Source organism: Mytilus californianus, unplaced genomic scaffold, assembly GCF_021869535.1.
Source record: "Mytilus californianus isolate M0D057914Y unplaced genomic scaffold, xbMytCali1.0.p SCAF_16, whole genome shotgun sequence".
In the NCBI taxonomy this organism is placed as follows: domain Eukaryota; kingdom Metazoa; phylum Mollusca; class Bivalvia; order Mytilida; family Mytilidae; genus Mytilus; species Mytilus californianus.
In genome coordinates, this window is record NW_026262648.1 from 922,376 (window position 1) to 933,260 (window position 10,885).

General features: G+C 32.5%; 1 protein-coding gene across 1 annotated transcript; it reads left to right on the top strand.

Annotated features, from left to right (window-relative positions):
• The first annotated feature begins 5,739 nt into the window (after positions 1-5,739).
• Positions 5,740-10,121, top strand: LOC127726039 (uncharacterized). The gene is made up of 3 exons (XM_052233369.1): positions 5,740-5,871; positions 6,734-6,826; positions 9,792-10,121. The coding sequence occupies exons 2-3, from the start codon at positions 6,793-6,795 to the stop codon at positions 10,094-10,096; spliced, it is 339 nt and encodes a 112-aa protein (XP_052089329.1). The 5' UTR covers positions 5,740-5,871; positions 6,734-6,792; the 3' UTR covers positions 10,097-10,121.
• The last annotated feature ends 764 nt before the right edge of the window (positions 10,122-10,885 follow it).

Consider the following 10,885-nt stretch of genomic DNA (forward strand, 5'->3'; position numbering starts at 1 on the left):
AGATAGCGAATCACCGACGCATTGTATCAGCCTATCGCTTCGTGATGAAAACCGTACAACATACGAATTACGATGTCAGTCGTTCTTCTCCAGAATCCGATTGAGGCATTTGGTGCATTATCTGCTGACCTTTCCGGAGCACCTGAGATCACCCCCAGTTTTTGGTGGGGTTCGTGTTGCGTAGTTTTTAGTTTTTTATGTTGTGTCTTGTGTACTATTGTTTGTCTGTTTATCTTTTTCAATTTTAGCCATGGCGGTGTCAGTTTATTTTCGATCTATGAGTTTGACTGTCCCTCTGGTATATTTCGCCCCTCTTTTATTAGTTAAGTACACACTTAACAAATTCCTATTTCACTTCACGCAGTCAATAAGGCTGAAAATTGACTGAAATACAGAAACAACATGTTGTGTTATACCTTGTTGGAAATTGTATTATCAAAAACGCTTCATACATAATGTATCGTAATCTTATTTTTATTTAGAAAACATGTGAATTTTTTCCAGGTCCGCTTTTTGGGGAATTGTACATTATTTTCCAGTCATTTTTAACATCTTTCGAGAGAGGAAGAAATATAAATGACAAATCTTTAATTTTATTTTTGGATTATGGCTTTCACTTTACAATCTCTTCTTCTTGCTGCTTAGAAATAAGTGAAGGTGTTTTGTTATTGAATACCAAGTATTGCTAGACGTACGGATAATTTTTTTATCATACAACTGAAGAATTATCTATGGCATATGTTGAAAGTACATGCTATACTTTTATTGACATTAAAAAGGCCGGGAGATACATAAGGGATAAATAAACTACTAGTATATGTATATATATCACCTGTGATAATATAAACGTCACAAAACATACCTCACTTTTTGTGACGTTGATCCATTAATGAGACTCGCAGTTGAGATTCCGTTGGTGTCCTCGCTGTTGAGATTCCGTTGGTGTCCTGGTGTGTTGTCGTTAATTCCTTGAAGATGTCCGTTGTCACTCTGCGGTTTACAGGTTGTAATGTACTATATTATTATTATTTATTATAATTTCTGTGTGCTGAGTGTTCTTGTCTGTTAGGTATTCCTGATACGTAGACATTTAGAGGTTTCTTAACATTGCTATATGAACAAATTGTTTGGCTAGCCATAGTACCAGGTTCAATCCTTCCCTTTTTTAAATGTTCTGTACCAAGTCAGGAATATGACAGTTGTCGTCGTTGGTTTGTAGTTAATTGGTTATGTTGTTCCGTTGATTTTCCTTTATAAAAGAAGTGTTTCCCTCGGTTTAAGTTTGCTACCCGGATTTGTTTTTGCTTAATCGAATGATGTCTATTGAACAGCGATATACTATTGTTGTCTTTACTTATAAGTTGAAAAGAAATTGACAATACAATACCAAATAAACGGGGGAAAACACAACCGAAAGACAAACAATTGTCTACAAAACACATCACAGAAAACTAAATTCTGAGCAACACAAACCCATAAAAACCGGGGTGATCTCAGACGGAATTGTGTCTTTTCCGTAAATGCCATATTTGTTGGTTTCCTGCTAAAGTCGTCATCGGGAACAGCATTTTGCGTGAAAATTGATTTTCTTCTGAAGTTTTGACTTTTGAGTATCGGTAAGAATAATTCTGGATAATTAATAAACTAACGTTGTTTCTATTGTCTCTATACATCTATCTGACGGTGGCAACACTTTATAATTCTAGTAGCTTGCGTCGATAAACAAGGTAACTGTGCAGATTATGCACGTGATGGAACATGTACTGATCCGAAATATACAGAATGGGTCAAAGATAATTGTGCAAGAACGTGCTTATGTGAAACTAGAACAAGATGAAAATAGATGGAAGTTAAGTTATTTTATCCTGATTTACATTAATTTCTCGTAATTTGATTGGCTTATATTGTCCTAATAAATTACAGTACAATTCTTTATTACGTCAATACTGACCGTGCAAGGGCTGTATAACCCGACAAGGTCGTTAAAATTTCCATCATCATCATTACGTCAATTGGGATTATCTCCCTTATACATGTTCAATTGACCTGAAAACAAACTATTTTTAGTTGCTTTATAGTCCTAATATATTTCATTCTTCACAGTTTAAGATTAAATTTCTAAATATATTTGGTTGATATTGTCCTAATAATTGAATTTGAATATATAAATTTATAATATAACAAAATCAGGATACTTTCGATGCACACTGTACGGAATATATTGGGTCAATGAAATTCTCGTATTTGGACAATTGCACACTGTGTAACTTATATTGTGATTATGAATCTGATTTGTAAAAATTGGAGAGAAAAAAAAGGAAATTTATATCAGTCCTTTACATCTTGAGAATAATTTTAAAACTTAGCAAAGTCCTCACTGACGTTAGAAATTCAGTTAAAACAAAAATCAATATCACTTGACAAAAGTAAAAACATTAAATCAAAAGATATTAACTAGTACAGTTCAAATAGTCATTACAATATAACTGTATAGCAAACACTATTTGCTTTTAAATTGATTAAGATATTGTCCAATATTTAGCCTTTCGGTCAATGATGTATTGAATCTCAAAAGTTACGAATTTTTTTTACTAATAGTGTAGCTTTTTTTGGGGGGGTATTTTTTTTGGGTCATAATTTGTACAATTTGAACACAATTAAACGAGTAAGTACATTTAATTTTGTAAAAATCAAATCATATAAGGTATTTGTACAACTCTTTTCATAGGTTTCTAACTAGCTTGAACACACAAGAAAATTATCTAACTATCAATATAGAAATTTGTCAATTTTAGCAGACGGATCTTATTACACTGGAAGTTATGTAGGACCTAGTGGATCTGGAACATCAACCGGTATTGTTTTTTTTTAACTTGCTTTTTATTGAATCCTAAAGACATTCAATCAGTACATATCCAACGGACCAACAACAAAAACTTCACACACAGTCTGATTAAAGCATGACCTTGTACAATGCCATGCTATGCGTACATAGTATTGACAGGATGTAGAATAATAAGTTTAATAACTCTTTAACGTTCTGTGGATTCATTATCCTTTGTTGGATACCAATTTTAATGGGTTTCGTCGGAACAGGTACACCACGAATTCAAATGTTCAATATATTAAAAAGTTTCTTTAGGCTTTGTGTGCAGAGATTGGAAAACCACGAAAATACAAGTTTTACTCACTCCATGAGAATGGGTACCAACGAAAATAAATGAATCCACAGTATCTAGTAATAATTTAATCAATCCAAAACAAATAAGACAAACTGTATATTGGTATCAATAGAATAATATTCAAAAACTCATTAGAGTGGTTAATTGATAACCTTTATAAATAATGTCATCAAAAGATTCAAGAGGTACACATGTAGCGTATCTAAATTAACAGGCTCTATAAAAGCAAACGTAAACATTTAAATGTGATATACCGTTTACAATATGATACTTATAAGTAAAGCTTAACTTAAAACATCTTTTTTTTTATCTATATTTTTTTTTAATTCGATCGCACGTAAATGAAGTCATCCCTGATTCAATTACATGTTTGTTACACGGATATAATTTACATTGAAATATAAGACGTTACTTAAGACATGGGAATAGGGAATGAATTGGAAAATATAAGTACTATCAGAACAAAAAATGCAGAATGAACCTAAGGAATAAATCGGTTTACAAAGTACACATTAGTGCAAGATACCATCATCAATGCGTTGAAGGTTCGCTGTATCAGATCGTAATTAAAAACCAAAATACTTCTGGTATCTGAAAATTGACCGTCTGTTTTCTGTATCCAATTGTGACATTTTTACTGAGTATACTTTTTATCTTTAAATGCATATATTCCAAACAGATTTACGAGTTTATGGTCATTTTTATAAATTTCCTGTTACAAAACTTTGAATTGATCGGAAAACTAAGGATTTTCTTATCCCAGAAATAGATTACCTTAGCCGTATTTGGCACTTTTTGGAATTTTGGGTCCTCAATTCTCTTGTTTGGCTTTAAAACTATTTTTATCTGAGCGTCACTGATGAGTCTTATGTAGACGAAACGCGCGTCTGGCGTATTAAATTATAATCCTGGTACCTTTGATAAATATTTACACCACTGGGTCGATGCCACTGCTGATGGACTTTTCGTCCCCGAGGGTATCACCAGCCCAGTAGTCAGCACTTCGGTATTGACATGAATATCAATTATATGGTAATTTTTATAAATTTGCTGTTACAAAACTTTGAATTTATCGGAAAACTAAGGATTTTCTTATCCGAGGAATAGATTACCTTAGCCGTATTTGGCACAACTTTTTGGAATTTTGGGTCCTCAATGCTCTTCAACTTTGTACGTGTTTGGCTTTATAACTATTCTTATCTGAGCGTCATTGATGAGTCTTACGTAGACGAAACGCGCGTCTGGCGTATTAAATTACAATCCTGGTACCTTTGATAAATATTTACACCACTGGGTCGATGCCACTGCTGATGGACGTTTCGTCCCCGCGGATATCATCAGCCCAGTAGTCAGCACTTCGGTATTGACATGAATATCAATTATATGGTCATTTTTATAAATTTCCTGTTACAAAACTTTGAATTTATCGGAAAACTAAGGATTTTCTTATCCGAGGAATAGATTACCTTAGCCGTATTTAGCACAACTTTTTGGAATTTTGGGTCCTCAATGCTCTTCAACTTTGTACTTGTTTGGCTTTATAACTATTCTTATCTGAGCGTCATTGATGAGTCTTACGTAGACGAAACGCGCGTCTGGCGTATTAAATTATAATCCTGGTACCTTTGATAAATATTTACACCACTGGGTCGATGCCATTGCTGATGGACGTTTCGTCCCCGAGGGTATCACCAGCCAAGTAGTCAGCACTTCGGTGTTGACATGAATATATTTCAAAGTTTCTATATATTTTGTTTGCAGAAATTGAAAAACCAAGAAATCTCATATATGCACGAAAATACAAGTTTTACTCAATCCATAAAAACCGGTACCTACGAAAATAAATGAATCCACAGTATCTAGTAAGGATTTGGTCAATCCAAAACAAGCATGACAAAATGTTTATTGGTATCAATAAAATAATATTCAAAAACTCATCAGGGTGGTTAATTGATAACCTTTAACAATAATTTCATCAAAGTATTAATGAATATCACATGGATCGTATCTAAATTAAGGGGCTCTATGAAAAAATTGAAGACATTGAAATATGATATGCCGTATACTTTAACAAGTAAAGCTTGTCGTAAAACATCATTTTTGTATCTATTTTTTTTTTAAATTCAAATCGCACGTACAGCATGTACATGATGCCATGCCTGACTCAATTACATGTGTGTTACACCGATATAATGTACATTGAAATATAAGACGTCACTTCAGACATGGGCATAGGGAATAAATAGGGAAATATCAGCACCATCAGAATGAGCCTTAGGAATACACCGGTTCAAAAAGTACACATAAGTACAATATACTATAATCAATTCTTTGATGGTTTGCTGTAATAGATTTTAATTAAACATCAAAATAGTTATGGTATCTGAAAATTAACCGTCTGTTTCTGTTGCTAATTGTGACATTTTTTTAACTGATTACTGTTTTTATCTTTGAATGCATATATTCCAAATAGATTTACGAGTCTAGATAATTGATAAACTGCTGTTGTTCTTATAGTCACTATTCATCTATCTGATGATGGCAACACTTTATAATTCAGACAGGGTTTTCTTTGCAGTAGGTTGCGTCGATAAAAGAGGTGACTGTGCCACTTATGCACGTCAGACATGTACTAATCCAAAATATACGGAATGGGTCAAAGATAATTGTGCAAAAACGTGTTTATGTTGTAAGTATGTGAAACTAGAACAAGATGAAAATAGATAGAAGTTAGGTCATTTTGTGATAGTGAATATGATTTGTAAAAATGCAAAACAAAAAGGAATTCACAGCAGATAATCAATATAAAAGAGGGGCGAAAGATACTAGATGTTCATTCAAACTCATAGATTGAAAATAAACTGCAAACTTCATGGCTAAAAAAAAATAGACAAACAGACAAATAATGGTACACAAGACACAACATAGAAAACTAAAGACTAGTAAGCAAAACTTCACCTTTTGGAACTATTATTTTGATAGCTACCTTTTGAGCAGCAACCGTCTATATCTGTGCATCTTGGGAATATTTTCAAAACTTAGCAAAGTCCTCACTGATGTTAGAAATTTAGTTAAACAAGAATCTATTCTTCTTTCTTACTGTCTGATTGATCTTATTTTTCACGTTTACATGAATGACTGATTTTATATGGACACATTCCTCTCTAATAGTAGAAAAAAATTAAAATAAATCAATATACATTAGAATTAGTCCAGTACTTTTTTCTATATACGACTGTAAAGTAAACAATATTTGCCTCAAAATTGATAAGGATATTGCCAAGTTTTTAGCCTTGTAGCTAATAATGAAGTGAATCTCAAAAATGACGAATATTTGTTTTAATGATAGTTTTTTGTTTTTTTGTATTTTATAAAGTCATAATTTGTACAATTTGAAAATAATAAATGAGTTAATATGCCCTTTTTTTAAAAAAAAAACAATATCGAAAAAGTTATGTGTACATCCTTTTTCATAGGTTCAACTGTCTCATATTACCTCAAATACACAACAAAATGAACTCACTATCAATAATCAAATTTATTAATTTTAGCTGGTGGATTTGTTTACACTGGAAGGTATGTAGGACCAAGCGGAACAGGGACCGGAACAATGACTGGGAGCAATGGACAAGTTACAATGACTGGTACTGAAAATAAATTATTATATTTACTTTTCGATACATACCAGAATAGACATGATTGACATATAATTTGACAAAAACCTATTTCAAAAATGGAATGCTTCTTTTTGTAAATTATTCCCTAATACTAGGTTGAAAGGTTAGTACTCCATATGTGCGTTTAGTCTACATATTTATGAGCACTGAAAACCGTGTGCACATTTTTGAATGAAGCGCTCGCGCTTCGTACAAAATGTACTTTGGTCAACACTTTTACGCCCCAATGAAATTACTAAATACTTATTATAAGATGTTTTCGCTTCGATTATGAAGACACGATTGCAATCAAGTTTTTCCTTTATATACCTATATTTATATATATATATATATGCACTTTATTGTGGAAACGTGTGTCACCATAAACATGAGAAATAATACATTGTCAATTCATTTTGAAATGAATGTTAATTGTCAGAATGACACAAGATTGATGTTACAGTCCTTGGATGGTGTAAACTTCTCACTAACATCTACACCATTACACCATTCACCATACAACATTACACCATACACCCTGTGCCATTACACCATACACGTTACACCTTTGCACCATACACCTTACACATTCTATCTGCACCATCCGAAATTACCCATAATGCAAATTAATTTCAAAGAAAGCGTGCGACTACAACATCATTTACTTATTTAAAAAAACAAATTTTGATCACAATATTGTAAACTAATGTATAAAATTAAAAATCAGTTCTTATCAATATTTTGCATAGTTTTAAACTTTGATAACCACACTTTATAAACACGTTACACAATCACACCATTCCTTATATACCATTACACCATTCCTCTAACACCGTACACCATATCATCATACATCTTCTACCATTGCGCCATACACCATTACACCATACAAGTTTTTTTGGGAAGTTTACACCATCCAAGGGCTGTAGCCAATCAAAATAACGTATTATAATGAAACATACATAAATAATTCCATCAGAACCTTTTCATGTCGGAATTTTCAATTTGTTTAAGGTCTCCAAATTCATTTTGATTTTGTTTTCCAGATTTGTTAAAACTCATACGCCACTGATAATCATAAACCGTGTTTTTTATGAGCTTGGTCGATGTCAGAGCTCATGGACATTTCATTCCCAATAGAATCATCAAACTAGTGGTCAGCACTTAAGAGTAGATATCCAATTACATTGAATGTTCTTGCATTTATCTTGACTGTAGTCCTGTCATGTAATGTTGTCATTTTAGTGCTATATTTAACATTACAATAAAGGCGAGAGGTTTGGCTAGCCACAAAACCAGGTTCAACTTACCATTTTTTCTTAAAATGTCCTATACCAAGTCAGGAAAATGGCAGTTGTTATCTTATAGTTCGTTTCTGTGTGTGTTACATTGTCGTTTGGTCTTTTGTTGCACTTCAGTGTTTCTGTTGTTTCGTTGTTTTCCTCTTATAGTTGATGTGTTTTTCTCGGTTTTAGTTTGTAACCCGGATTTGTTTTCTCTCAATCGATTTATGACTTTCGAACAGCGGTATACTACTGTTGCCTTTATTGATATGTTTTTATTGCTGTAAATTTACTGTTCAAATGTTGAATTGTTCAAACACTAATTTCTTCTTCTCACAGACATAACTTATTAAAAACGGTACTTCTCATCCTCAATGTTACGGTAATATTGTTCTTATAGCGCAGACATCACTATGTGATCCGTGTAGATTCATCGGACCTTTGAACAATATTTGAGAAAAGGTTATCTTATCAATATTGTAATTAGATCTTTGAATACTGTTTACATTGGCACATATATCGATTTTGTAATCAACACATTCATGACATTAAAACATAACTAAATTTGTATTATTTTCAAATGTCTTTTTCATGTGATGTATAACAACACATCCGGGTTAATTTTCTATAAAGAGATTAATTTATCTATGTATAACATTATATATATATTGATGAAAAGTTAAAATATCACTATTCTACAGCCTGTCGACACTTTTATTTTGTCATTAAGACGCTAAAACACCAACTATCTGGGATTTGTTTTAGTTGATTTTAGTCCCTAATAAATGATTTTTACTATTAATTGCATTTGTCTTTTAAGTAGCTTTCACTAGCTGCGAGTACTCGCAAATCATAATTTCGTGTTAATTTGACCTGTTGGTACAATTTTTAATGCATTTTTATTATTTAATGTTTTCTTATTTTGTGTTATACCTCGTCTCACTATTTATAATATGACGATATATTTTCACTCTTTGTTAGTACTCCTTTCAACAAAAGTATTTTTATTTACCTGTGTACATTATTCAATTTCACGGAATTTTTTTTCCAAGGTTAAAGTTGTCTTTCTGATATTATTTTACATCTCACTCCCCGGTTTTTTTTTATTAATTTTGTATTTACACTGTGTCATAGATCATTTATTCAGGGTATGTTTATTTGTTTTGTTATTATATGTCTTTTGATAGAGTTAAGCTATTTCAATTGATAATTTATAGTGTGTATTTCTATGTTGTGATGTTACACTATTATTTCAGGTAAGGGTGAAGGTTTGCGCCTGTTAAAACGTTTAAACGCGCTGCTTTTGTTTGTATTTGTCCTAATTAAGGAACCTGTTGTTCATTGGTTGATGTTTGTTGATGTGATTCATAAGTGTTTCTCGTCCTGTTCCACAAGTGGCACCCGTCGTGTTGTTCATGTTAGTAGAAGCCCGAAAATACTTCGAAGAGAATAAGGGAGACTGGATTGTAGTTACGACAATTGGAACATATTTGCTGTCTTACACCAACTCTTGATGGCGTCTGTCAAATTTACGAAGACAGTATATTGGCAGTGACCACAGTATATTATACGTTTACTGAGGTGTTGTTCCCTTTGCCAATTTTAATTAAAAAGTCAATCAAGATATAAACAAAAATGTACTCTGTTATATTTACGATGTGTCGTTTCAGCAACAACTACTCCAGCTCCAATGCTGACAACTACAGCAAGTAAAACAACTACTTCAACAATTGGAACATCTGCTTCAACGATGGGAACAACTACTACAACGATTGGAACAACTACTTCAACAATGGGAACAACTGCTACAACGATGGGAACCACTACTACAACAATGGGAACAACTGCTTCGACAATTGGAACAACTGTTACAAAACATCCCTACATGGATGATCCACGTATTACATGCGATATGTTTGTGTGCAATATTGACTTAAAAATCTTTTGCCAGCTTACATGTAACAGATGTCCATGATGTACTCATTATGTTGCTATTAAAGATCAACGCATAGTTTTCAATTTATACGTTTATTCGATATGTCATCTTAACTTGTGTATACAATATCATATGTTTTTTTAGAACATTCAACAAATTGTTTGACCTGTTTACTGTTAGAGTTTTTTAGGGGGAATTCAAGAACCAATATTGTAATACAATTTGAGATAATAATTTAGAATTCTACCCATCCAGACGAACAGACTCCGGATTTTGGTGGGGTTCGTGCTTTTTAGTCCTAATTGTCTATGTTGTGTTTAATGAGCTGTTGTCCTTGCATCGTTTTTTTTTTTAATTTTTGGCCACGGTATAATAAAAATACGGTGGTATGATTATCTATGAGACAACTATCCATCAAAGTTCATTGAAATATATATAAACAATTATAGGCAACCTTACTGCCTTCAACAATGAGAAAACCCCATATTGTGTGGTCGGCTATAAAAGACTTAACATGAAAAAGATGAAACGATTCAATTGAGAAAACCTGCGGCCTAGTGTATTACAGGAAAATTTTCGAGAAACAAATATGACAAACATGAACCAACGACAACGACTGAACTAGGATAGACACATTGTTAGTTTGTTTTCGACTCATGACTTTGAATGTCCTTTTTACTGGATATTATCAAAATGGTTCGTTTGCTTTATATTTTATCAAAGAATCGAATGCTTTAATCACATATATCTTATAGATAATCATATCATTATATCAAGCTTGTCGTGTTTTTTTTTCTAGAAATTTTATGGCATTGTTATCAGAATCAC